The sequence below is a fragment of the Panthera uncia genome, chromosome A2 (genome assembly GCF_023721935.1).
Source record: "Panthera uncia isolate 11264 chromosome A2, Puncia_PCG_1.0, whole genome shotgun sequence".
Classification (NCBI taxonomy): domain Eukaryota; kingdom Metazoa; phylum Chordata; class Mammalia; order Carnivora; family Felidae; genus Panthera; species Panthera uncia.
In genome coordinates this window covers 20,153,266-20,180,177 of record NC_064816.1, presented here as the reverse complement: position 1 = coordinate 20,180,177, position 26,912 = coordinate 20,153,266, and the positions used below count along the sequence as shown (strand labels likewise).

The following is a 26,912-nucleotide window of genomic DNA, read 5'->3' as shown; positions in this document are numbered from 1 at the left end:
AAAAAACAAACAAACAAACAAAAAAAACACAAAACAAAATAAAAAATATCCTCAGGTGAACATTGGCTTCTGTGTTCTGCTTATTCATCTGAGTTCCTGCTTTTATTCTACTATTGCTTTAAAAAAAATTTTTTTTTATGTTTATTTATTTTTGAGAGAGAGGGAGACAGAGTGTGAGCAGGCCAGGGGCAGAGAGAGAGGGAGACACAGAATCGGAAGTAGGCTCCAGGCTCCGAGCTGTCAGCACGGAGCCCCATGCGGGGCTTGAACCCACAAATTGTGAGATCATGACCTGAGCTGAAGTCTGACATTTAACCGACTAAGCCACCCAGGCGCCCCTCTACTCTTGCTTTTTTGAACATAGCTTACTCCTTATTGGCAGCACATGGATGCATTTTGGAAGTTTTGTTTATTTGATTGATTGGTTTTAAGATTGCATCCAGCATTGCTTTTACTGGAAAGTTTCAGTTTGAGTTCATCCCTATTCAGGAAAATAAATCTTCAAATAAAATAATAAATAGTTTTAAAAAGTAGAAGTAGTATTAGAAAAATCATTAGCTTCTATCCTTTTTACTTATATCCCTTAAATTGGGTCTTATTTTTTAAATTGTCTTTCTTGGGGCTCCTGGGTGGCTCAGTTGGTTGAGCATCTAGCTCTTGATTTCAGCTCAGGTCATCATCTCATGGTTTGTGAGATCAAGCCCCATGCTTGGGATTCTCTGTCTCCCCCTCTCTCTCTGCCCCTCCCCTGCTTGTGCTCTCTCTCTCTCAAAATAAACAAACATGAAAAAAAAATTTAATAAAATTTAAAAGTGTTTTTCATAGTGTATCACTAATAATTTGTCTTAATTTAGCAAATCATCTATATTATCCCTCAAGTCTTTCTGTAATGAGGTAGTAGGTTATAAATCAATAAAATAATATGATTCTAGAATGCCTTTAAAACATACACTTAGTTCCAAGGAGGAATTAAGGCCCGTGTATCTTTAATCACAAGGATTTCTAAATTTATAATTAAGTTTCAAAGTTATGTCTTAGAATACTAGTCTCTTCTGGATTAGGATACTTTAAAAGTAGTCACTGACTTACAATAAAATAACTAAAGTGCTATTTTTTTCTCTTTGTTAATGTACAGCCAGATTCTCCTGAATATAAAGCTGCTTGCAAACTCTGGGATTTGTACCTTCGAACAAGAAATGAGTTTGTTCAGAAAGGAGAAGCAGATGATGAAGATGATGATGACGATGGGCAAGACAATCAAGGCACAGTGACTGAAGGAGTAAGTGTGCAGCTGGAATGGGTGAGATGGACCACTGGGAGGTAGACAAGGGCCCTGCCTGTGATTTCTTCTGTGCTGCTTGGGCAGCTGGGCTTCCTGTGGAGTTGTGTTGGTAACTAGGAGGGCAAAGGGGCATACAGCCAGAGAGCCCCACTGCAATTGCAAGGGATACTAGGACATCCTGGACAGTGTATGCCATGAGTAGTTATTTTCATGAGTTGCTCTTACATTAATGCATATTTCCTTCCCAGTTTTAAGGAGAACCTTCATATTATCAAGGATTGTTCAGTATTGCTAGATTGAGGTATCTTATAAGGGTGGGCAGTGTTGTGATTAAAAGTTGCAGAATCAGGAGAATCACCTTAGGGATATTTTTGTAGATTAGACTGGTGCTGTTCCTAGAACATGCCAGGGTATGCTCCTGCCTCTGGAATTTTGCAGTTGCTCTTCTGCCTAGAACGTGCTTCCTTTGGCTCTTTCTGTGACTTGCTCTTTTTCATGGTTCTTTTTTCTTTTTTGGGGGGGTGGGGAGGGACAGAGAGAGAGCGAAAGAGAGAATCCCAAGCAGGCTCTGCACTGTCAGCGAGGAGCCCGACATGGGGCTGGAACTCACAAATTGTGAGATATGACCTGAGCCGAGATCAGGAGTCGGACGTTCAACTGACTGAGCCACCCAGGCTTCCCTTTTTTTTCATGATTGTAACATCCATTAAAACAACGTCAGCTAGGAGAGGACTTTCTTGACCCTCTATCTAAATTGTTTGCCTCACATCCCTCCTTTCCCATCATCACATCACTCTGTTCTGTGGTCTTTAGTTTGTATCAATGTATGTGAAATAGCTTGTTTATTTGTTTACATGTTTACTTTCTGTCTTCTACCAAGGAGAATGATAGCTCCACAAAAGATACTGCCTTATTCACCTGTTCCTGGCATCTAGACTGTGTGTGGCATGTAGGTACTGTTAAATACTTGATGAGTGAACACACATGTTTAAAAAAGGAAAAAGGATAGTAAAAGGAAGGACATCTCATCTGTAGCTAAATAGTGAGATACCTAAAGCAGAGCCTTCCCCTTTCTTCCCTAAATTAATCTAAATAGGCCTTTTGCTGAAACTCTCAACACAGAAAAAAGAAGTGGTAGGGTGAATTTCTCAAAAATGTAACTACTTAGAGTCTCAAAATGTACTTCCTAGGCACTTTGTCAATTTCTTTCTCCCAGTTAAATGATTAAAATAGGTAGAAGGCGGGGCACCTGGGTGGCTCAGCCGGTTAAGCGCCCGACTTCGGCTCAGGGCATGATCTTGAGGTTCGTGAGTTCAAGTCCCGCATCAGGCTCTGTGCTGAGAGCTCAGAGCCTGGAGCCTGTTTCCGATTCTGTGTCTCCCTCCCTCCCTCTCTCTCTCTGACCCTCCCCCGTTCATGCTCTGTCTCTCTCTGTCTCAAAAATAAATAAACGTTTTTAAAAAATTAAAATAGGTAGAAGGCAGTTAACTAGGGTTTCCCTGGAATTTTACTCTCTGATATTAATATAGGAACAGCAGCTTACCCCATGCTTTCTCGGGTAGAACATTACCTACAGAGGGCTGAGTCTTATAGGCCTCCAAGGTTCTAGTCAAAAAATGAAATTGCCTACATTTAGGACTTGCCTATATTTCTTTTGGTGAGAAATTGGGAGGATCTTGCACACTCATATTTATACCTCCCAAGCTTCTTCCTTATTCTAAGCTCTTGTGGAGAGAGAGGGAATTTTCAAGCTTTTATTTTTAAATTCAGAATGATTTCCTTGGAGTTTTCCCAGTTGTGGAAATAGGTTTATGAATGCATTTGCACACCCCACTCCCTTTGTCACGTGCAGTGCATGTTTCCAAAGTAGCTAGTTGGGTTGGAAGGAGAGGAATCTTGGCTGCAGAATAGAACTCTCCTCTCTTTGAAGCTAACTCTGTGGTGCTGTGTTTCAGCCAGGAAGTAAATGACTTAAACATGGGTTATTTTTAGTCTGCTATCATTGGTGTTCTGGTGGTTCTCTAAGCTTATATGGTTAGGGACTCATAGCTAATCACATGTTTTTTATATGTTAAATGTTTGTTGTGTGTCTGCTATTTCCAGATACGATGCACAAGGCCCAAGAGATGTTATTGCTCTCTGTGGAGTTAACGTTGGACCTTAAAATTGAGACTATACTAAATAAAAAAGACATGTTGGATGAATGAGGACGCAAATAACAGTGCTTTTATGATTTAAACCAGAAATACCATTAATCTTTCTTTTATATGTACAAAACATGGTTTGGACATGAAGTACATTTAATATAACTCTTGACTGACACATGCCATTGCTCACAATAAAAACTAGCTTCAGACTCAGACCCTTCCCTGCCACGTACTCTTTGGGCCATAAACTTTCTCATGTTGAAATGATGGCTAAGGCAGGAGGAGTAAGTCAGCCAGTCTGCAGAGCAGAAATGAGATACTTTAGTTGACTTAATAATAGTCCTTACTTTTTAAAATTTTTTAATGTTTATTTATTTTTGAGAGAGAGAGAGAGACACAGCGACAGCATGAGAGCTAGAGGAGCAGAGAGAGAAGGAGACACAGCATCCGAAGCAGGCTCCAGGCTCTGAGCTGTCAGCACAGAGCCCGACACGGGGCTCAAACTCACGGAGTGCAAGATCATGACCTGAGTCGAACTAAGACACTTAACTGACTGAGCCACCCAGGTGCCCCAGTCCTTCACTTTTGAGATAGCTTGAATTCTATTGTTAGATCTGGCCATGCACCCCATGGGTAAAAAACGTATGTCGTTGTACCAGAATATCAACACTTCAGTAGATATGAACAGCAGATATAGAGATGGTCAGGTATCACCGAGCATGTTTTCTCTGTCTCAGTTGCTCAGACCCTAAAAAGGTATGTATTTCCATCATTTCACACATATGGCACCATTAGAGTTTGGTAAAAGGACCTGATCTAAGAGATTTAGTTACTGAACTAATACAAGGAGCCTCATTAGTTTCACATACATCATTCTGGGGGTCCAACATCAGAGCACTTTTGTGGTATTCTTGAAACTTACATTTAAAATAAGTACTGTTTAGAAGTTGTTTTTTTCAATTAGCTTTAAAATTTAGAAGCTGTTTAATATTGGCATTTATTTTTGGATTTTTCTCACAGTCTTTCTCCTTTCTCTCCTTCCTGCTAACCCCCTCCTTCCCAGTCTTCTCCAAGTTACTTGAAGGAGATCCTGGAGCAGCTTCTTGAAGCCATAGTTGTAGCCACAAATCCATCAGGACGTCTCATTAGTGAGCTTTTTCAGAAACTGCCTTCTAAAGTGGTAAGTGATGTAATTAAAGACAGGGGAATCAATTAAAGTGTTTTTATTTTTGTTTTGTTTTTGGTTTTGTACTTAGTTCTTAGCAAATAAGGTAAGTTAACGGAAGGCATTGGAGGCTGCTGAGAGATCCTTCTTGTGGCCTCAATAGCAACCACATAAGACATGTTCTATAATTTTACTTGCCTAAAGGTTGTAGTTTTTTTAAAATATTTGTTTTTGATTGGTAATTCTTACTGTTTGTTTTTTGTTTTTCATGGTCATAAAATACACATGATTTACCATTTAACCTCTTTAAGTGTGTGGTTCAGTGATGTCAAGTACATTCATATTGTATGTCTATTGCCTTAACTGAAATTCCGTATCCATTCAATAGTAATTCCCCATGTCCTCCCATCCCCCAGCCCTGGCAACTACCATTCTCTGTTCTCTCTCTATGAATTTGACCACTCTAAGTACCTGATAATAAGAGGACTCACACAATATCTCTCCTTTTATATCTGGCTTATTTCATTTAGCATTATGTATTCCAGGGTTCATCCATGGAATTTCCTTCCCAGTGTTCATTCATGGAATCCATGAAGAATTTCCTTCCTTTTTAAGGCTAAATAATACTCCACTGGGGGTGCCTAGGTTGCTCAGTCGGTTACGTGTCCCACTTCAGCCCAGGTCACGATCTCGCAGTTTGTGGGTTCGAGCCCTGTGTCAGGATTTGTGCTGACAGCTCAGAGCCTGGAGCCTGCTTTGGGTTCTGTGTCTCCCTCTCTCTGTCCCTCCTCTACTCTCTGTCACTGTCTCTCTCTCTCTCTCTAAAATAAACATTAAATAATATATTACCGTATGCATATACCACATTTTGTTTATCCGTTCATCTGTCAATTGACATTTGGGTTGTTTCCAAGATTGGTAATTCTTAAATAACAAAGTAAGTACCTAAACTAAACCTTTTATTTATGACAGAGACGAAACATTCTCTTTGCTCAGGGACAGAATGAGAGGAAGCTAAATGAGTTCTTCCTCTTTTATGTCTCTGGATTTCCTGGTGATGGAGAAGAGAGAGACTGACTAGTACTCTTCTACCCCAAAGAGGAGGAACTTTCTAGAGTAGTGAGACACTTTAAAAGTGGGAGGGCCTGTTGTGGCTTCATACCTAAAAGGCAATGAACATAGCTAAAGTTCCACTTTAGCTGTGGAACTACAAAAATTTCCATGGCCTCAGCATTCTTGTATTTCTAGACAAGAATATACTTTCAGAGGTACTCCACTGTAGCACATAACTCCTTTGTGATCATTTACTATTTATCTACCTTCTTCCCTGGTTCTTGAATTGAAAAACAAAGATTTTATCGTATTTTCTTTTGTGTCCCTGCCATGTAGCTGGAACCCAGCATGTCCTAGGTGTGTAAGAAGTGCTTATTGACTGATAAGTGGCTTGCAGCTTTCCCCATCAGTCACCGACAAGACTGGTTATTTAAAGGTGTGTCTTGACTAGTTGTAAGACAGTTCTCACATAGAAATAAAGCCTAGAGGCAGTTGGGTGGCTCAGTTGGTAGAACATGTGATTCTTGATCTCAGGGTTATGTGTTCAAGCCCCATGTTGGGTATAGACTTTAAAAAAAAAGTTAAAAAAAAAAAAAAAAGAAAGAAAGAAAGCATATATGACTACTGCTATCTATCCTAAGTGTGGATCTGATTATAAAAACATAATGATGATATTGGTCATATGTTTAAATTTTTTTTTCAAATGTTTTAAATTTAAAAAAAAAAAGGAAAACAGTATGATGATTTCTCAAATAATTAAACATAGAATTACCGCATGATCCCACAATTCCACTTTGGGTGCATACCCAAAGGAACTGAAAGCAAGATCTCAAAGAGGTATTCGTACAGTCATGTTCATAGCAGCATTATTCACAGTAGCTGAAACATGGGAGCAAACCATATGTCCTTCGACAGATGAATAGATAAATGAAATGTGGCATATACACACAATGGAGCGTTATTCAGCGTTTAAGAAAGAATGAAATTCTGACACACACTACAGTAAGAATGAACCCGGAACACATAAGTGAAAGAAGAGAGTCACAAAAGGACCAATATCGCATGACTCCTCTTGTAGGAAGTATTCGGAGTAGTCAAATTCATAGAGAGAGAAAGTAGAATTGTGGTTTCTAGGGGCTGACAGGAAGGGAAAGGGGGGAGCTGCTGTTCAGTGGGTATGGAGTTTCAGTTTGGGAAGATGAAAAGTTTGGGAGGTGGACGATGGCAATGACTGCACAATAATGTGAATGTACTTAATGCCACCGAACCACACACTTAGAAGGTTAAATGGTAAATCTTTTGTATCTTTAATCACAATAAAACTATGAGAAAAGAGTATAGCCTTTACTCAAGATCTACTCCTGAGTAACAGGAGATCATCACTAGTGGTCAAGCCACCAAAGGTGACTTGGAGCACTAAAACATTGATATTCTGTTCCCCCATTCCGGGACGGCTTCCAGGGACACCATGCAGCAGGAGTTGGTTGGAAAAAGCAGGTTCCCATTGGCCCCTCAGAGAGTGACAGTTTCAAAGACAGTAAGGACTGGGGCTGGGAGGGTGGAGCAGTGTTTACCTTTCCTTTATGAGCCCTTCCTAGGCTGGACTGGCTAAGTGGGAGAGGAGATTCTGACTATTGTGGGCCCAACAGCCGGGATTACATGCTATCCCAGCCTGGGTGGCCTTGTCATAATTTGTCTTCTGAACTGTTTCTCAGAAGTAGTATTGGTTAAGAGGGGGGCAGAAAAGGGGTTGGATCAAGCCAAAAAACCCCCAAAAACAACCCCTCCCACCCCTCCCCCCCACACACACAGTAGGGATTAAAAAAGAAGGGATACGCTGAGGACTCAGATGAGAGGTAGCATCCCTGAGATCATGCCCTCAGCCCAGCAACTGAGTGAAGGCTGTAACCTCTTGGCTTTTTGTTATTGTACGGGCTGCAAGGATTTGAACAGGTCAGAAGAGCATGGAGAGCACAGCCTCACCTTCCCTGACACCTCTCTCATCTACCAACTTTCGACTTTTGGTCAACTTCAGTTGTTTCCTCTAAGGAACTAAAGATGTAGGAAAGGCTCAAGGCAGTGAACACACTGTGGGCTTTGTGAGATGCTTCAGGGACATTCCTCTAACACGCTTAACTTCTTGTGTTGACATAGTCTTTGCTGAGAAAGCAGAACGTGCTTATGATTTTACTGTTTCTTTAATGTAGTTTTACTTAAAATGTTTTATTTTGTAGAAAATTAATTTGGCCAAAATAAGTGAAAGCTTTAAACCTGAAGCTAACAAGCATGCACCCTTATGTCTTGTAGACCATTAACAATTTTATATGAAATAGGATAATATTGTGTGATTTAGATTGCAGTTTTAAGAGTTTATGAGAACATTCAGAAACATTCCTCTACTTCATTGCCAGGAATAGATACGTTAGAACCTTAAATTTAAAACTGTGATTCTGTGAATTTAGAATTTTTTAAAACATTAAATTATGGTGTGTTAGTTGGATAATGATAATTACCAAATGCTAACTATAAACTCCTACAGCATACTCTTGTGTATTTCATGAAGCTGGTTAAAATCAAATTCTGTCTGCTTCAAACATAACAGTATGCTGTACAGCTTTGTCAGTAACCTTGCACCTCACAGAGCTGTTCAGTTGATCAATACGTTGTCAGTGTACTTCTTTGTTTTCTTATTAGTTGGATACTTCTCATTTATTTAGCCTGCCTGGGTTTTTGTCTTCCAGCAATATCCAGATTATTATGCAATAATTAAGGAGCCTATAGATCTCAAGACCATTGCCCAGAGGATACAGGTATGCAGATTACCATATGTAACTATATGTAGTTTAGGGAAGATTGGCTTGTGGTCTCTTTTAGAGGCTTTTAGAAAATGGAGAAGCAGATGTCTCTGTAAGGGATTTTTAGCATATAATGTAAATGGATTAGTTGATTATAGCTTTGGAAAAGGCAGCATGGTGTCTCTTTAGCATTTTTTCTATAGGGAGGAAAGCAGAATTTTCATTGGCATGGTAACAATAGGACAATATTTTAAAAAGACAATAATTAGGACAGTAATTAAAAAGCATTGGGCATAGATGTTTCTGGTTGTGAAAGATACATTGGCATTAAAGCTTTGTTGTTTATTCTTACCTGCTTCCAAATAGTTTTAGGATATCTCAGAATAAGTTACCTGCAACATATTTTAGAGTGTAAGGTTAGTGAAAACAGAGACTTCATTCTCTTCGAGTGCCTTCCTCCCTGTATCTCCAGCAATAGCAGCAGAACACTCACCTGGCATTGGTAGGTGTTTGCTCTGTTCTAAGTGCTTTATATGCATTAGCTGATTAATTTTTATAGCCACTCTGTGAGGTGGACTCTATTATTATTCCTGTTTCACAGATGAGAAAACTGAAGCACAGAGGTGATAAGTCACTTGCGTAAGTCATCAGCTAGTAAGGAGAAGGGTTAGGATTTGAATCCAGACATTCTGCCTCCAGAGTCTGTGCTCTTAACCCCTGCACTATTCCTACCTCTCCATAGATATTTATTGAGTGAATCAGTGACTGAAATTTAAAACTTGATGATCAGAGGTTAAGGAAAGTGTAGGGAGAAGGAGCTAAATTTTACAAAAAATCTGGTCTTTAGAGTTGTGCTGACGTGGGTTAATTTCCTAGCTCTGTTCCTTACTGGCTGTGTTGCTTCGGTCAGGCAACTTTCCTGCTTTCCTCTGTTGTGCACTGAGTGTAGTGTTCCCACTTTGCAGAGTTGGAGGGGGCAATGATCATGCATGTGAAGCATCTCACAGAGCACCTATGGGATGTGGCCTTGGACTGTGTGAGTTACTGATCCTCCCAGAGTAAGGAAGGTTTGGGGCTCCTGGTAGATAAAACAAAAAGGAAATTTTAATGTGTTGCATAGTCTCGTTGAGAAAGGAGACTGAAAGCAAGTGGTTTGCCAGAAGGGAGAAACTTCATTGGCTTTAAAGTTCTAGGAGAGTTTGGGGTGCCTAGGTGGCTCAGTTGGTTAAGCGTCCGACTTCAGCTTAGGTCATGATCTCGCAGTTTGGGAGTTCTAGCCCCACATTGGGCTCTGGGCTGACAGCTCGGAGCCTGGAGCCTGCTTCGGATTCTGTGTCTCCCTCTTTCTCTGATCCTCCCCTGCTGGGCTCTCTCGCTCGCGTGCTCTCTCTCAAAAATAAATAAACATTAAAAAAAATTTTTTTTAAATCAAGTTCTAGGAGAGCAGTAAAGAATAACAGTGTAGTAATTACTGGTATTGTAATACATTTTCACAGAATGTTAAAATACAGATTCCCTAATGTATCACCTGGTTTTTAAGGCAGCTCCCTAGCTGCTGCTGGTAATGACTTAGTCTCCTGGAACCTAAATTTCTGCGGTTCCTAATGTCTATCTGGGGGGGAAGATGTTTTTATAATCCTGAAGTTCAAATCAGATCTTTGGAAACCCCTGCCCTAGCCCCAGTCTTCTCTCCAAGACCTCACTTCTTATCTTGTCTGTTCTTCCTTCTAGAAACCCCATAGAAGCACCTCCTTTTGCCATCACCCTAATCAAGATCTCATCCATTTATGTCCAAATTACTGTAATGGTCTTTCTTACCTCTCTGATGAAAGACTCTCTAGTCCTTTCTGCATGTTGCTTCCTGACCCTAGCTTCCTTCCTCTTTCTTTTCTTTTTGATTCCACAGCCCAGAGCCTTGTCACTTGTTTTCTAGTGCCTTTTGCAGCGAGTCCCAGTTTCTTGTACTGGTGCAATAGTAACCAACTCTGAATAACTCCAGTAGAAGTGGTATCCATTGAAAGGATACTGGGTAGCTCATGGAATTGTTAGGAAGGTAGGCAGGAGAAGTAGCCTTAGAGAAGTGGGAGGAACTCAGGGACATTGTGGTACAGCTGAGGTCAACACACAGTGTCTTTGTGGTGCCATTGCTGTTCCTAATGTCATTCACCACTGTGGGCCCTGGTTGCTCACTGCTCCACTCTGCTTTACGTGCCCTTCATGGGGGTTAGGAATTCATTTTCTCTATTCCTTTGCCCTCACTCTAGTCCCTCAAGACTCAAGCATGAGTGATCTCCCCTTGCCTGGGTGCCAGGCTGCTGGCAGTGCTACCATCTGCTTACTTCTACCCACTGTTGTGTAGGACAGGTCCCTCCCTACCACCTATGCTGGGATTTTCTCCAAATAAAGAGGGTAGGGTGCTCAGGGGCTCCTGGCCAGCTCCTTCAGTAGAGCGTGTGACTCTTGATCTTGGGGTTGTGAGTTTGAGCCCCATGTTGGGTGTAGAGATAACTTAAAAATAAAATCTTAAAAAAAAAAAAAAAAAAAAAAAGAGGATGCTCAGATGTTGGGTATTCTCACATGGCAAATAACCCGCTACTCTCCTTTGGCTGCCTGGATTCTGCCTTATTTATCCTCACCTTTGCAGCCTGTGCTGTGGTTCTGCCCTCCCTAACCTTCCACTCTACTTAATTTGGTTTTCTCAGTCTTTCTAGAATGTGTTTGTTCATTTCTGTGTCTTTCTCATTAGTCATGTGTACCTTTAGCCTAGATTGTCTCCCTTCTTCCTTTTCTTTGTAAATTGAAGGCAGTTCTAAGTTTCCCTGGGTTATTTGGACCTGAGTGAGCTTTAAGATGTAACAGCTCTAACATGGAGCCTAGTGCATAGTAGGTACTCACAAAATGTTAACCTCTGTGCTAGGCTATTTCATCTGAAGTAGTCTGTACAACTAGAGGAGTCTTACTTCACACTCTCAAGTCCACCTTAATGGATTAGTATTCATAAAGCACTTAGAACAGTGCTTAACACATAGTAAGCACTACATGTTTGCTAAATTAAATGACTTTTGTCTTATTTGATCTTTTAAAAGTTATGTTTTTATGATTCTTAACATAGCTCTAGTTTTATCTACCTCAAAAACTTGTGTGTAAATGGACTATTGTAATAGTTTATAAAAGAGAGAATGACTTTATATATTGTTGACGTGCATTTTCCAATGAAGTCTTTGAATATGGTGACAATTTAAAAATGTATGGAGTTAGGGGGCGCCTGGGTGGCTCAGTCGGTTAAGTGGCTGACTTTGGCTCAGGTCATGATCTCGCAGTCTGTGAGTTTGAGCCCCGCATCAAGCTCTGTGCTGACAGCTCCGAGCCTGGAGCCTGCTTCGGATTCTATATCTCCCTCTCTCTCTGCCCCTCTTCCACTCATGCTCTGTCTCTCTTGCTCTCAAAAATAAATAAACATTAAAAAATAATAATAATAAAAATATGTGGAGTTCTTTTTTTTAAAAGGTCATACCGATTAACTCTCAATAAGAGGAACTGTTGTATTTTGTTGTTTACTCTAGAATGGAAGCTACAAGAGCATTCATGCAATGGCCAAAGATATAGATCTCCTAGCAAAAAATGCCAAAACTTATAATGAGCCTGGTTCTCAAGTATTCAAGGTTAGTGTTTTGTTGTTGTTTTCATTGGTAAGAGTGATACCTTAATGTAGAGCCAACAGTTTTTTGTTTTTCTTTTTAATTTTTTAATGTTTATTTATTTTGAGAGAGAAAGACAGAGTGTGGGGGGGGGGGGGGGTTGCAGAGAAAGAGGGAGAGGGAAACACAGAATCTGAAGCAGGCTCCAGGCTCTGAGCTGTCAGCACAGAGTCCGATGCGGGACTTGAACTCATGAACCATGAGATCATGACCTGAGCCAAAGTCGGACACTTAATTGACTGAGCCACCCAGGCACCCGAGCCAACAGTTTTTATATAATGACTTTATTGAGTTAAAATTCACATACCATACATTTCACTCTAGGTTAATTTAATAGTTTTTAGTGTGTTCACAGAGTTGTGCAGCCATCACCACAATCGGGTAGCAGTCACTCCATTCCTCCCCTGCCCCCCGTCTCTCAGCCCTAGGAGCTCAGTCCACTCTCTGTCTCTGAATTTGCTTGCCTGTTCTGGACATTTCATATCAGTGGAGTCATACAGCATGTGGTCCTGTGTGTCTGGCCTCTTGCCCTGAGCGCAGTGCTTTTACGGTGCTCTCACGGAGCTCATGCTGCAGTAGGTGTCAGTACTTTGTTCTCGTCTGTTACATTTATATACCGCTTATTGTTTACCCGCTTGTCAGTTGCTAGACATTTGGTTATTTCCACGTTTTGGCTATTATAAATAATGCTGTGTAAGCTTTTATGTAGACATAATATCTTCATTTTCCTTAGGTACATACCTAGGAATGGAATTGTCGGTTCACATGGTTAACTTTATATTTAACTTTTTGAGGAACCACCACATTGTTTTCCAAAGTAGATACACCATTTTACATTCCCACTAGCAATGTGCAGTTGAAATTTCTCCACCTTCTCACTAACATTTCCTTGCCATTTTTGTTTTTGTTTTTGTTTTTATGATAGCCATGCTCATGGGTGTGAAGTAGTATCTCATTGTGTTTTGATTAGCATTTCCCTGATTAGTGATGTTGAACATCTTTTTATGTGCATATCAGCCATTCATATATCTTCTTTGAAAAAATTTCTGTTCAGATCCTTAGCCCATTTTTTTATTGGGTTACTTGTCTTTTTATTGTTGAATTGTTAGATTTCTTTACATAGTCTGGACATTAGAGTAGATATATGATTTACAAATATTTTCTCCCATTCTGTGGATTGTTTTCACCTTCATGATAGTGTCCTTTGACACAGAGTTTTTAATGTTATTTAGTGCAGTTTGTCTGTTTTTCTGTTGGTTGCTTATAATTTTCAGTGTCATATATTACTTAATCCAAAGCCACAAAGATTTACACCTTTGTTCTCTTCTAGGAACTTTATAGATTCAGCTCTTAGATCTAAATGTATCCATTTTGAATTAATTTGTGTATACCTGAGGTAGGTGTGAGGTAGGGGATCTACATTGATTCTTCCCCATGAGATACTCATTTGTCCCACCACCTTATATTGAAAAGACTGTTCTTTCCCCATTGAGTTGTGTTGGCTAGAGGTTGACTATCAGTGCATGGGTTTATTTCTGGAAGCTCAGTACTCTTCCATTCATTTATATGTCTCTTTATGCCAGAGGTAAGGTTCATTTTTGAGCCACTTTAAACATTGATTTAATGTCTCCTTTTAAACCTCATAAATATAGAAAGCGACTTCTATAGTATAATACACAATGTAAAATGACTACTTCACTGCTTTGTGATGTGAGTCTTTCCTAGAAATTTTGTAGTCCTATAACACAGTTGCTTTAGAAATGCCTTGAATTAATCATATGTCATTGGGAATTTAGCAAAGGATTCTCAGAAAACCTTTTGAGAATAAAATCATTGACTTCCAGAATACTGATTCATATATAGTTGCTTTTGGTAGTTCATTTATCTTTCATCTTTTAGTAAACTTTCATCTTTTAAGAAACTTCAAGTGAAAAATCAGAGAAACGAACAATAAAGTTCTTAAATTTTTAGTCCTTAATAGGACACTTTAGTAGTACAGTACCAATAGTTTGTTGATGCAGTTAAGATTGTACTTTTTGGTCTGATTATTTTCCCTAAAATAAATTTTAGAGAAAAGGGAAACTAGATTTGATCTATTGTATGCTATTGATTTCAGTAAGTACATTCATCCTAAATTTGTGTGTGTAATCTTTAATCTTAGAAGTATATCAATTTTTAGGTCAGTGGACATAGGTAGAGTTGTTCATTTTCACTCATTTTTCCTTGTTCACTGTTAGATTTTTGTGCATTACTTGACTAATTGTGAAAGAGGTGGGAGGCTTTTTAACTTCTATAGAATTATGACTGTGTTTTTGAAAGTTATGGAAAGGTTAGAGGATGCAGCTTTGTGGGCATTAAATGGAAGTCTACTCCAAATGGAAGAGTGCCGTAGAAAGTGTCCAGTGCATGATTGATGGCATTTTAAACTGTCCTTTTTTTCTAAACCAAATAATTTTATGTTGACAGGATGCAAATTCTATAAAAAAAATATTTTATATGAAAAAGGCAGAAATTGAACATCATGAAATGGCTAAGTCAAGCCTTCGAATGAGGTATGTTTTTAAAATGTTTAAAATCCTTGTGCCTTTATTATTTGCCAAATTTTCTAGCTAGTGGGATCAGTGCAGTGTAAAACGAAATGTATGTTGCATTCGAAGATTATGTTTACAGTTAGTAATGTAATTCTGAAGAGAAGAGAGATTAACTCTTACCCAGCCCCTTCATTGCAGCTGAAAGGCTTTATTTAAAAAGAAACAATTTTTGGGGCGCCTGGGTGGCTCAGTCAGTTGAGCGGCCGACTTCGGCTCAGGTCATGATCTCACGGTCCGTGAGTTCAAGCCCCGCGTCGGGCTCTGTGCTGACAGCTCGGAGCCTGGAGCCTGTTTCGGATTCTGTGTCTCCCTCTCTCTGACCCTCCCCCGTTCATGCTCTGTCTCTCTCTCTGTCTCAAAAATAAATAAACATTAAAAAAAAATAAAAATAAAAAAAATAAAAACGTTCTTCTTTAAAAATAAATAAAAAATAAAAAGAAACAATTTTTGAGGCTTAACATCACTATCTACTTTTATTGCTATATATGTATATATTTGTTTTTATATATACTATATATAACATGTATATAACACATTATATGTGATAAGTGCATGTGTAATATGGTATTTGTATGTAACACATAATAGTATATATTTATATCAGCAGCGAGAGCATATAGCCAGGTGTCAGAAGATCTAAAGTATCATCCTGGCTCTTCCAGGACTTTGAACAAGTCTTATTTCTTGGATTCCATTTCTTCCTACTGGAAATGGAAGCTGGAGTGGCTGCTTTCAAAGCTTTCTCCTGACCCTGACATTTGTTTCATTACCAGATCCTCTGTTACTGCAGGGACCTTGAGCTCTCTAGGACCAGCCCTGGTCCATTCTCTTCTGCAGTCTTCAGGCTTTGGAGCAAAGCCTGCTGTGGAGGCTCAGAAATACTTGAACATTTCTATTTAGAAACAAACCAAAAAATGCTTGTTTCCTTTTTGTCTACCCAGCATTCTGATTTCAGCTGTCAATTTTCTAAGGTTTTTTTATCTTATCTGTGATAGGACTCCATCAAATTTGGCCACAGCCAGGCTGACAGGTCCTTCACACAGTAAAGGCAGCCTTAGTGAAGAGAGAAATCCCACTAGCAAGTATTACCGGTGAGAGAGTGAGTGTGTTTAATCTGAGAACTGACCATGTTTTTGAGGCGAGGCATATTAGTGTTTGCCTGATGGCTATCTTGAAATACTTCTTTTGGGTATAATTGGGTTATTATGAGAATTGTTATCAAATGCCTTTTTAAAAGTTAAGTGCTATAGTTGGCCTGATCTCACCTCTGAAAAATGCATAAGCATAAGTTGTTTGTCTGGTAATGTTTAATATTTACAATAAAATAAATGTGTGGTAAAATACTAAAAGATTTGGTATCAAAAGTAAGATTTCTTTTCACTGTAGAATATGAGCATCTTAGAAGAGAATTAACCAGTAATTATGAATGAATCTGTATTTTTCATAAAATAAAGAGTGCTACATTTAAGTAACACAATTGCAAGTAGCCTGCTTTAGGCTTTCTACCACTCTGAGAGAAAAAAATTGGTCTTCTTGGATTAGATTAATTATGGGGAATATAAAAAGTATAAAGATAAATTGAGCACACAGTTGAATAGAAATTCTTTTTTTTTTTTTTATGTGAATGCTTTGTTAATAGTTCCTATTTCCTGTAAAGTAACCAAATTATTATAACATTTTTTTCCTGTCTTCTGATTGCTTGTTTTTCTTTGTAGAAATAAAAGAACAGTCCAAGGGGGTCGTTTGTCAGCAATTACCATGGCACTTCAGTATGGCTCAGAAAGTGAGGAGGATGCTTTAGCTGGTAGGTGTTAGGTCTTGACAAGTTAATGCCTTCTCAGCTGATCCTTCTGGTGAAGGAAAGTTACAGTAACTTTGGTCTGTCTGGGAGTTTGTCAGTTTTGGAGTACATGCTATTTTGTTGCATTTTGATTCCACTCTTTGGTTGGCAAACTTATCAAAAGCTTGTTTATTTTGTGTTATAGCTTGTATCTAATAAGTAAATACTTTTGCCAAACAGTTCGTTTGCTAGCCTTAGCACATCCCGGTTTCAAGCCTATAAATGATAAATAGTGAGTACTAGTGATGCCATCAGGAAACCCCGAGAGAGACATTCACGCCATCTTAGATTTCCAGGCCACTGCCTTACATTTTTAGTAAGCTATAGTTTCTTTTTGGCAGGACCTTCTGATTGAAGACAGACATAAATTACAACCAGAGCAGCCTAAGACAACAAGATCAATATAAACAGGCAAATGTTCTGCAGTTAGAGAATACATGTTCTTCTCAGATTCACATAGAACAGTCATAAAAATTGCCCATGTACTTAGCCATGAAACAAATTTCAACCAATTTGAAAGTTCGGTATTTTACAGACCAAATTTCTGACCATAATGCACCTATCATACGCACCCAATCTTGAAAAGATAAATTTTAAAAAACCAAACACTTAGGAAAGAGAAAAATTTCCAAATGTTTGGGTTTCTCTTTTTTAAAAAGAAAAATTATAATAGAAATTTAATTACCTGAAATTGAACAATAGCAATAATGAACATAGTATATGTCGAAACAGTAGGGATACACTAAAGGGCTATTTTGGAGGGAAACTTACAGGGCTGATTGCTTCTGTTTAGAAAAGCAACTGAAAGTCAATGAACTAAGCACCCAACATAAGTAAATAATAAGAGAATAAAAGCAGAGACATAGAAAAAAAGGTAAGAAAGCTAAGAGCAGAAACGAATTTGTTTGAAAAGAAACCCTATAGTAGAGAAGATCAGTGAAGTCAAAGTTTTTCTGTTACAACTGTTAATAAAATAGGCAAATCTGTGGTGAGAATATCAAGAAAGAAACTGAAGGAACAAATAAAAAATACTAGGGGAAACAGGGAGCATACAGATTAGAAAGAATGTATGAACTGCTTTATGCAAACAAATTTGAACATTTAGATGAAATGGGCAAACTCCTAGAAAGTGATAAATACCTGGGGCACCTGGGTGTTTCAGTCAGTTGAGTGTCCGACTTCGGCACAGGTCACGGTCTCGCAGTTCATGAGCTCGAGCCCCACATCAGGCTCACTGCTGTCAGTGTGTCAATGTGGAGCCCGCCTCAGATCCTCTGTGCCCATCTCTCTACCCCTCCCCCACTTGCGCTCCCCCATAAATTAAATAAATAAATAAGTAAACAAACAAACCTAAAACTGGTTCAAGAAGAAAAAGGCTTATTAGTTGTATCAGCATTAAAAAAATTATTATAAATCTTTTCCCATAAAAACACCAGGCCAGACATTCAAGGAACAGAATTATATACAAACTCCTGCATAGAATAGAAAAGGAGCTCCAAAAAGGAGCTCTCCAGTTTATTTTTTAAATCTGATAGAACCTAGATATTCAAACTAAACAAAAAGAAACACACTGTATCTAGCAGTATTTGTAAAAGATAATGCATGATGACACAGTTGGTTTTGCTCCAGGAATGCTAGGTCACTTCAGTATTAGAAAAGGTAAAAAGAGCACAAGGGAAATACTTACAGCATTCCCTTTACTGTAAGTAAGAATGTCGTTACCTCTTTTGATCAGAGGCCAGACAACAATGAAGGAGTAAGAATCAGAAAAGAAGAAGGATTTATAAAGATTGCAGTTGAAAGATTGTTTTTTGAGTTTTCTACTGAAAAGACTATACAGATAAATTATTGGAATTAATAAGAATAATAAGGTGCTAGATATAAGATCATTATCTAAAAATTTATTTAATTTCTGGAATCAGCCACAAAAAGAAAATGTAATTTTTTTTTCTTAACGTTTATTTTTGAGAGAGACGGAGACAGAATGCGAGTGGGTTTGGGGCAGAGAAAGGGAGACACAGAATCTGAAGTAGGCTCCAGGCTCTGAGCTGTCCACACAGAGCCCGACACGGGGCTCGAACTCACCGACTATGAGATCATGACCTGAGCTGAAGTCGGACGCTCAACCGACTGAGCCACCCAGGCGCCCCAAAAAATGTAATTTTTTAAACATAGGGTTGAAGTAGCAACAAAACATATCTAGGTATATAAATCAACTACCTATGTGCAAGCTCTCTACAGAGAAAGTCTGCAGTAGTAGGGTCAGAAAAAACTAGTTTCAGATCCTCTCTTTGCTTCTGTCTCCATGACTAGATCCAGATCCTCTCTCAAATCCCCTGAGACTGGTAGTGTACCCATCTCTTAACACTGTAACTAAGTACTTAATTAATAAATGATTGTCATTCTTACCTGGGAACAGTAGTGATTTTGATTAAGGAAAACTTAAATTATGGTCCTTATATGCTGTTATAGAATTTAGGGAAATGAAGAATATATTTTGTTTTTCTATAAAAATGACTATATGTTGTTTGTTTTGGTGTTTTTATGATAAGCTTCTGTCTGAAACTTCCCTCAGTAAGGGAAGACCTCATTCTTAAGGGATGCTATAGATCAGTGGGGCAAAATCACACAGAGTTAAAGCAAAACCAGATCTACCAATATCAACCCAACATCAGTATACATTTCTATGACCATAAACTGCATGCTGTTGCTTTAGTTCTGAGATCTGTGTATGGCTGGTTGCTGCTTTTCTTGGCCAGACACATACAGCAAGGAGTCTCTAAAGGAGTCACATTTAAAAAAGAGAAACTATTTTGGGGCACCTGGGTGGCTCAGTCATTTGGGCGTCTGACTTCGGCTCAGGTCATGATCTCACCGTTTGTGAGTTCGGGCCCCGCGTTGGGCTCTGTGCTGACAGCTCAGAGCCTGGAGCCTGCTTCGGACTCTGTGTCTCCCTCTCTTTCCGACTCTCCCCCACTCATGCTCTATCTCTCTCATTCTCCAAAATAAATAAACATTAAAAAAAATTTTTTTTAAAGAAACTATTTTGTAACTTTTAAAAAACAGTATAACATATTCTATGTAACATTTTATTCTGTTTCTGTGTAACATTTCTCTACACATGCAATTAAGCATTACTAACATCTTTAATGAGGGCTGGAAGCTATTCTTTTAATGTAAGTATTCTCAAACATACATAAGCTTAAACTGGAAGGTGGTTAGAAGCTTTAGAGGTTGGTTCTCTCTTCCCCTTATAAATAAATACCTTTTTTGTCTTTTATTTAGCTGCACGTTATGAAGAAGGAGAGTCGGAAGCAGAGAGCATTACTTCATTTATGGATGTTTCAAATCCTTTTTATCAGCTTTATGACACAGTTAGGAGCTGTCGGAATAACCAAGGGCAGCTTATAGCTGAACCTTTTTTTCATTTGCCTTCAAAGAAAAAATACCCTGATTATTATCAGCAAATTAAAATGCCCATATCCCTACAACAGATCAGGTAAGATGTCTTCTACATTATTCCGTAGAAATCCATTTTCTTATGGTTGAGCCCTGCATATCTATCTCCTTCCTAAAATGGATAAGGATATTAAAGGTAAAAATGTTTGCATGTCTAGAGTATGCTTGAATATTACTCCTATGTGAAGGGTGAGAAATAAATTTGATTACATTCAAATGGTATTCTTTGTACTACAATAGAGTCAAGGCAAGTGAACCAAAGTTATTCCAGCTAGGCAACTCAAAAGTCATGTAGCTCAGAATTTAACTGTCCATTTTCTTACAACTGAGCAAAACACAAAAATCTTTCTGCTTATACCTCTCAGTGATATTTTAATTATAACAGTTTAACTGTATTTAAATTTTGTATCTACAGTTGAGCCCCCAGAATAAGTATAGTTAGCTCTTAGAGAATTCATTATTTGAAACAATACCTGAAAGATGGCCCATCTTGGTTTCCCTTTTCTGTATAGAAAATGGTAAAATAATCAGAAGAGCCTAGGTGGCTCAGTTGGTTAAGCATCCAACTCTTGATTTTGGCTCAGGTCATGATCTCACAGTTTGTGGGTTCAGGCCCCTTGTGGGGCTCTGTGCTGATAGTGCAGAGCCTGCTTGGGATCCTCTCTCTTCCTCTCTCTCTGCCCCTCCCCTGCTTGTGTGCATTCTCTCTCTCTCACTCTCTCAAAAATAAATAAACTTAAAAAAAAAAGAAAATTACCATTGAGGGATGATTGGCTGGCTCAGTTGGTAGAGCATGGTAACTCTTGATCTCAGGGTTGTGAGTTCTAGCCCCACATTGGGCATGGAGACTACTTTTAAATAAACAAATAAATAATCATTGGGAAATCAGCCAGACAGTAATATTGTAACTCTCACAGTGTGGGTTAGGTTTTATAGTATACCTAAATAGAGGTAACAACACAAAAATAATTGGGTAAAATCACACTGAGCTGATATTTACCAGGGCAGGTAACTCACTTTCCAAATAATAGAAATTAAAATTCTTATACTTGCTGGATCCTAGAAAATAAGTTTGGCTAGCAACAGGTGTTTCATGGTTTTGCATTTGTAATTTCCATGTTCATCATTTGATCAGTAAAATTTATGGTGTTTTTACTTAATCCAAACTTTGGAGGTTTTGTACACAGGTAGGATAATAGAAAATCAGCTTATTTTGCCCTCTTAAAATAATATTGAAATTAAAGCTGCCATTCATGAAGAAAATCATTTGGAAATTGTCTTTTATACTCTTTATGTTGGAAAAGGTAGTGACAGTCTTCTAGATGTTGAGAGGTTCTCTTTTAACTCAGCAATTTTTGTCCTTAGTTTCTTTTCTCCCTCAGTCTTTGTTGTTGTTGTTCAGTCTAATTAATTAATTCAAAAGAAGACATATTTCAAGCCAACTCAGTCACCTGCCTACAACCTTCTTCTGGTTAAAATTTTCTAGTCTAAACCTTGCTTTGTTAAGTCAATAATTCTGCGCCTTCCCCCTTTTTAAATTTACTTTTTGACAGTTGTCTGGCACACAGGTAGGGGAGTGTGAGGAATGGAGAAGTGGCTGAGAACTAGCTGGGAGCACAGTAGAATTCTGCAGGGTCAGCTTTTAGGGTGACTCATCTACCTCCTTTCTAAGGACCCACAAGCCAGTGGTGCCTGACAGGAGCTGGACCACCTTCCGTTGTCTCTCCATAGGAGCGACAGGGAAATTGACAGCAGTACTGCTGACTAGAACTTTCTGTGATGGTGGAAATGCTGTTTTCTCTGCCCTGTCCATTATGGCAACCACTAGTCACACGTGACTGTGGAGCACTTGATACGTGGCAGGTGCAACTAAGGAGCTAGATTTTAAATTTTATTTTGATTTAAATAGCTACACGTGGCTAGTGGCTACTCTATTATATAGCCTAGTCCTAGGAAGATTTGTTGGCAGAAGTATGATAGTTGAGTGTCATCAAAAGCAACAGAAATGGAAGAGTGGTCAGGAACTAGACAGTGTGGCTCCATATGCCACCTATCACTGTGCTGAGGCTTGTCAGCCCCGTCTTTTATTCCCCATTCGGCCCATCCCATCCCTACTATGCTTGATTAACATCAGTCTGATGAATATCTGAAGATTTACTGTAGATTGTCACTTACAAGTTTGAGTTCCATGTCTGTTCTTTGTGGGTATTGAGAATACTCAGCACATTACCCCGGGAGTTGGCCTGAATAATGATGTCTGAGGCTGTAATTTAAATTCTGGGTGCTAGCTACATTAGCTGGTACTGAGAACTGAGTTTCTGCATCGTTGTTGTTTGCTTCATCCCAGAGATGTCCTCTAACACTCGTGTCTTTTTAAGCCCACATGGAATCTGCACATAGTTTGTGGGTGCTTCCATCAGAAGATTTCAAAGTCTATCCTAAGTGCATATAGTTAGGGCAAACTGACTCTTAACTTCATATAAAATGTATAAGGGACTTTATGAGAGTTGGTATTAGCAATAGCCATAGTGTCTGAGAGACGTATCAGAATTCTTAAGGCTTTTGGGGTGCCTGGGTGGCTCGGTTGAGCGACTTTGACTCCAGTCATGATGTGTCATAGCTTGTGAATTCAAGCCCCGTGTTGGGCTCTGTGCTGACAGCTCGGAACCTGGAGCCCGCTTCAGATTCTGTGTCTCCCTCTCACTCTGCCCCTCCCCTGCTTGCATGCTCTCTCTCTCAAAAATAACTAAATGTTAAAAAATTAAAAAAAAAAAAAATTCTTAAGACTTTTAAGTAAAATAAGTAAAAATGTCAATTTTAAGCCATCATAATGAGTTACAAATGTTTGTATTGGAAGGGTGGTGGTGGATGGACTCTGATGTGTGTGCGTCTCATTTACCATCTTAAGATATCTTCGTTGTACATACATGTGTCCCCTGAGTTGCTCTTTCATGGTGTTGCCAGTACTTTCTCTTTTCTTTCACCCTTATGAATGGGAACGGACTTTTATTTTCAGAAGTGGCTAGATCACCATGGTTCTTCATTAAGGTAGCTTAAAACCTCCTTGATTTTTTTTTTCTCTTCTTGGGGTTTGAATATTAGCCACTATGGGTTTTCCATTAGGATTTTTGCTAGTATATGTGCTTTGTAATTGACCACCTTGACACCTAGGTCCTCTTATTACTTCTTCTAGTGTTTCATTCTTCTGGATTTTCAGGTAGACTGTTGTGTTAACTACAATGGTGCTTTTGCTTCCTGTATTGAAAGTGCCCCTACCAGGCCTCTAATCAGCGTCACCAGTGAAGAGGCCAGTCACTGCTTGTTAAGACTTTCAGTAAGGATGTTCCATCGTTTTCGTAAAGGCAAAGTGTAGCTATGTGTTTGTCTTTCACAGAACAAAGCTCAAGAACCAAGAATATGAAACTTTAGATCATTTGGAGTGTGATCTGAATTTAATGTTTGAAAATGCCAAGCGCTATAATGTTCCCAACTCAGCCATCTACAAGCGGGTCCTAAGATTGCAGCAAGTCATGCAGGTATGATGCCTTGGGTTTGCTTGGCTGCAGCGTGTGTGACTGAGGTGATTTCACAAAGTACGAGGCTGCGCTTTTAAGAGGTGTGATTTCTCCCAGCAATGACACATCATTTATTTCAGCCACAAGTCCTGCTGGGTACTTTTTTAGAGTTGTCAGGACCATGTAGAGTAAAAGAATAGTTTAGACTTAGTTGCCTTTGTGAGTGGAAGGAGCGGGGATTTGTGCCTGGGGAGTAATTTTACAGTCCTCAGGAAGTTTCCTTCCAATCACAGACAATATTCTGTTATTTAGATTTTATTTCTTTTGTCCTAGACTTTGCTAAGGTAGGATTAGTCCTAGGAGAAAGGACACCTTAGAGCTAATTCATCATTGTACAGTGTCCATGAATTTATCAGATCCTTTCTGATGGGCATCTGGAGTCATGGGTCCCTTAATGGGTTTTGAAAGATAAAGGCATAGATACGAAATACAAAGTGTGTCCGTTGGTTTTGGGTAGACTCTTTCTGGAAAGAGAATCTCAGAGCAAGGAAGCAACAAAAGCAATTTTAGACCATCTATAGAATCTTCATTTTGTATAGTCAATACTAGCATCAGTGCTGTGGATTTCAAGTATTTTCTTTCAGTACTCTGTATATCTTCTCTAAGTGCGGTGGTTGGACTTTCAGCTGTTTTGCAGAAGGTCTTTAAAAATGCATGTGTTGAAAAGTAGATCTTCTTTCACCTCTCACATTAAAGTTTCTTCTTAGCCACACCATTGCTTAAGAAGTTAAGGGTACCAGAGACCGGCTTTGAATTGGCTTTACTTAAAATGACCCCTGGGGCCGGATGCCCCTACAACTTGCTTCAGTGCTTTTAATGTCTGTGCCCTTTGTAGTCTTGCATTTTAGCTATTGTTGATTCCTCAACCCTCTGGATCTGTTTTTTTAACCTACTTTTCTGTCAAGCAGGCTTTTGTTGATTGGGTTATTGAAAATCTTTACGGACTCTAATTTTGTGCATCCTCCATGCGGTTGTGTTTTTCTAAAAGAATCTGCTATGTCTAGCTCATTAATAATCATATATTCTAGGAGTGTTCAACAAGTGAGCTTGACTCCTGGGATCTGCTCTGTTTCAGGCAAAGAAAAAGGAGCTTGCCAGGAGGGACGACATTGAGGATGGAGACAGCATGATCTCTTCGGCCACCTCTGACGCTGGTAGCGCCAAAAGAAAAAGGTATACACTCTTCTCACAGCTGGAGACACCTCCGTTTCTATTATTTTGTTTTTGAGAAATGCAGAAAAATGTGTTTTTAAGTGATCAGGTATGAATTTTCTTATAAGCTTTAATTATCTAATAACACATCTTCTGTTAGAATTCATTTGTAAATTGTGTGATTAGCACTTTTGTTGGTGCAAGTACCGTACGGGTGTTAGATGATCAAGATGAAAAATGGTGACTACTTACGTAGCTTGGAAGAATGTGTTCCTCTTTTTGCTGTCCAGGTTATTTTGTTTAATGTGGCATTTCAAGAGTGCCACTTAAATGTGATTTAGGTAATTTCTACATGGTGAATTGCAAAACATTCAGTACTATCACTGCAGTGAAGTAAGTCATTGATACTCTTACATCCTTGTTTTTCCTTATGAATCTGATCTTTATTTGCCATTTTAAGGATGTCAGATTGTAAACTACCAAGTCATAACTTCTTGTAGATCAAAAAATGCTAAGCTAGATGTTTGCTTTTCTCCTCTTTCTAATCTCTCTCTCTCTGAACTTCCCTAACCCTTCCTTTCTCTCACGGGTTGTATGGAAGGGCATCTCACTGTGAGATTCTGAAGCTGGACTCCATAAAAAGTCATACAAGAACATCTCTTCTATCTACGCCTCCCACACAGAGTTTCTCTGGCTTGATCTTTGTGGAACACCATATTCTCCCTCAGCCTTAACTGTTTCACCATCTCTGTAGCAGCAGTCACTCCAGGGAGGACACCTTAAACAAGAAATAAGCTAATCACTAATAGCGGGGACAGGTTCAAAGTTGAATAAAGAAGTTACTAGTAACTGTTGACACTGTTCTGTTCATGCACTAACAGATCCACTAAGATCAGAAGATTAAAGAAGTGGTTTACAAAAGAGAAGCTGTCCTGTCTTTTCCTCTTAGAAATAGCATTTGGGAAAAATGTTTTAGCTTTGAGAATAACTGCTGTGCTATGCCATGGGAATTAAATTGATTGGTGTGCCCTGAGATGTGAGTCTCCTCCATTGCTGGCCTATGAATTTCATCCTTCCAAGTTCTTAATTCCTTGTTATACCAGGGACAACGGAGGAAAAATGTGAAACCAGATCAGAGACATCAAATCAAGAACATCTTTGAGTATAATTATATAACTCTACTACAGCATCACCTGTGTTTTCCAGATCAGTCACCCATCAAAGATAAAAACTTCTAAGGCAAAAGAAGGTAATGGAGGCAAAAGTGATGGTACAATTAGTGCCAACACTGAATGAAAAGAGAGATCTTAAACTAGTTGAGTGTTAAAAAAGCAGTTCCGAAGAAGCCTTAGCCCAGGCCAGAAACTTAAAAGTACCTATCTCTCTCTGTCACTTGTAGTTTGTGGGACAACCCAAGTACATCAAAAAAAAGTTATTACTCTAAAACCTCCCATTAAAAACAAAACTAAGAATTATGTTGTTGAAATCATAAAAATCCCACTTCAGACAAAAAGTCTCCATGAGCAGGTTTCCTAGGAAGTGTTTTGAATAATGAGGTGAAAAACACAAGAGAAGAGCAAACATAAATCAAAGCTCAGGCAGTAAAAGAACATACCTGGTTTTGAAATCTAGGCATGAGCAGCCAGTAAGAAGTTGAGAGAAGCAAGTCCTATACTCTGAACTGTGTGGCAAAGGAAGAAACATAATGAGCCTTTAGAAGGTAGCTAGTTATGTTAAGAGGTTTTGCTGATGAGAAATAGACTTTTTCCAGAATTCAGGCAAACATAGCTGCCTAATAGGTTAATAAGTTCAGCTTGTCCACAGAAGTCAGGGCCAGGTTTTCCAAGTACCATTCGACTTGATGACTCCTGAATATTGTGTATGACTCGATTTTTGCCTTATTTTTTTTAATATCGCAGAGTATGAAAACAATTAATGTATGTTTTCTTCATTCTGGGAGTGCATTCTTCTCCCCCACCCCTTTGCCCAAAAACCTACCTGCTGTCTTCCAGGTTAAAATGTTCCAAGTATTCTTAATATCTTTTATCCTTTGGATTGAAGAATCTTCTTTTTTCGCAACCTTATTTGGTTTATACATGATCCTCCGATGTTGCTTGTTGTGTTTCTCTTCACATGTAATGTTTGTTTCTGCTTT

At 38.9% G+C, this 26,912-nt stretch overlaps 1 protein-coding gene and 1 long non-coding RNA gene across 38 annotated transcripts in view; one reads left to right on the top strand and one right to left on the bottom strand.

The window, feature by feature from the left end:
- Nucleotides 1–26,912, top strand: part of PBRM1 (polybromo 1) — a 117,487-nt gene that overhangs the window by 22,288 nt on the left and 68,287 nt on the right. For 26 of the 36 annotated variants that reach the window (XM_049640662.1, XM_049640660.1, XM_049640650.1 and 23 more), the window contains exons 5-14: nt 1,136–1,279; nt 4,493–4,609; nt 8,389–8,457; nt 12,006–12,104; nt 14,607–14,692; nt 15,727–15,822; nt 16,447–16,535; nt 19,857–20,070; nt 23,425–23,566; nt 24,681–24,778. In XM_049640662.1, the coding sequence (XP_049496619.1) occupies nt 1,136–1,279; nt 4,493–4,609; nt 8,389–8,457; nt 12,006–12,104; nt 14,607–14,692; nt 15,727–15,822; nt 16,447–16,535; nt 19,857–20,070; nt 23,425–23,566; nt 24,681–24,778 (1,154 nt within the window). Of the gene's footprint in view, nt 1–1,135; nt 1,280–4,492; nt 4,610–8,388; nt 8,458–12,005; nt 12,105–14,606; nt 14,693–15,726; nt 15,823–16,446; nt 16,536–19,856; nt 20,071–23,424; nt 23,567–24,680; nt 24,779–25,860; nt 26,912 lie in introns of those variants that run through there. The other 10 variants (XM_049640663.1, XM_049640666.1, XM_049640655.1 and 7 more) reach the window with 3 other exon arrangements.
- LOC125929463 (uncharacterized) overlaps nt 19,915–26,912 on the bottom strand; it is a 60,066-nt gene continuing 53,068 nt past the window's right edge. For both annotated transcript variants that reach the window (XR_007459871.1, XR_007459869.1), the window contains 2 exons: nt 20,788–20,881; nt 19,915–20,003 (listed from right to left, as the gene is read on the bottom strand). This is a non-coding gene — a long non-coding RNA (uncharacterized LOC125929463). The remainder of the gene's footprint in view (nt 20,004–20,787; nt 20,882–26,912) is intronic.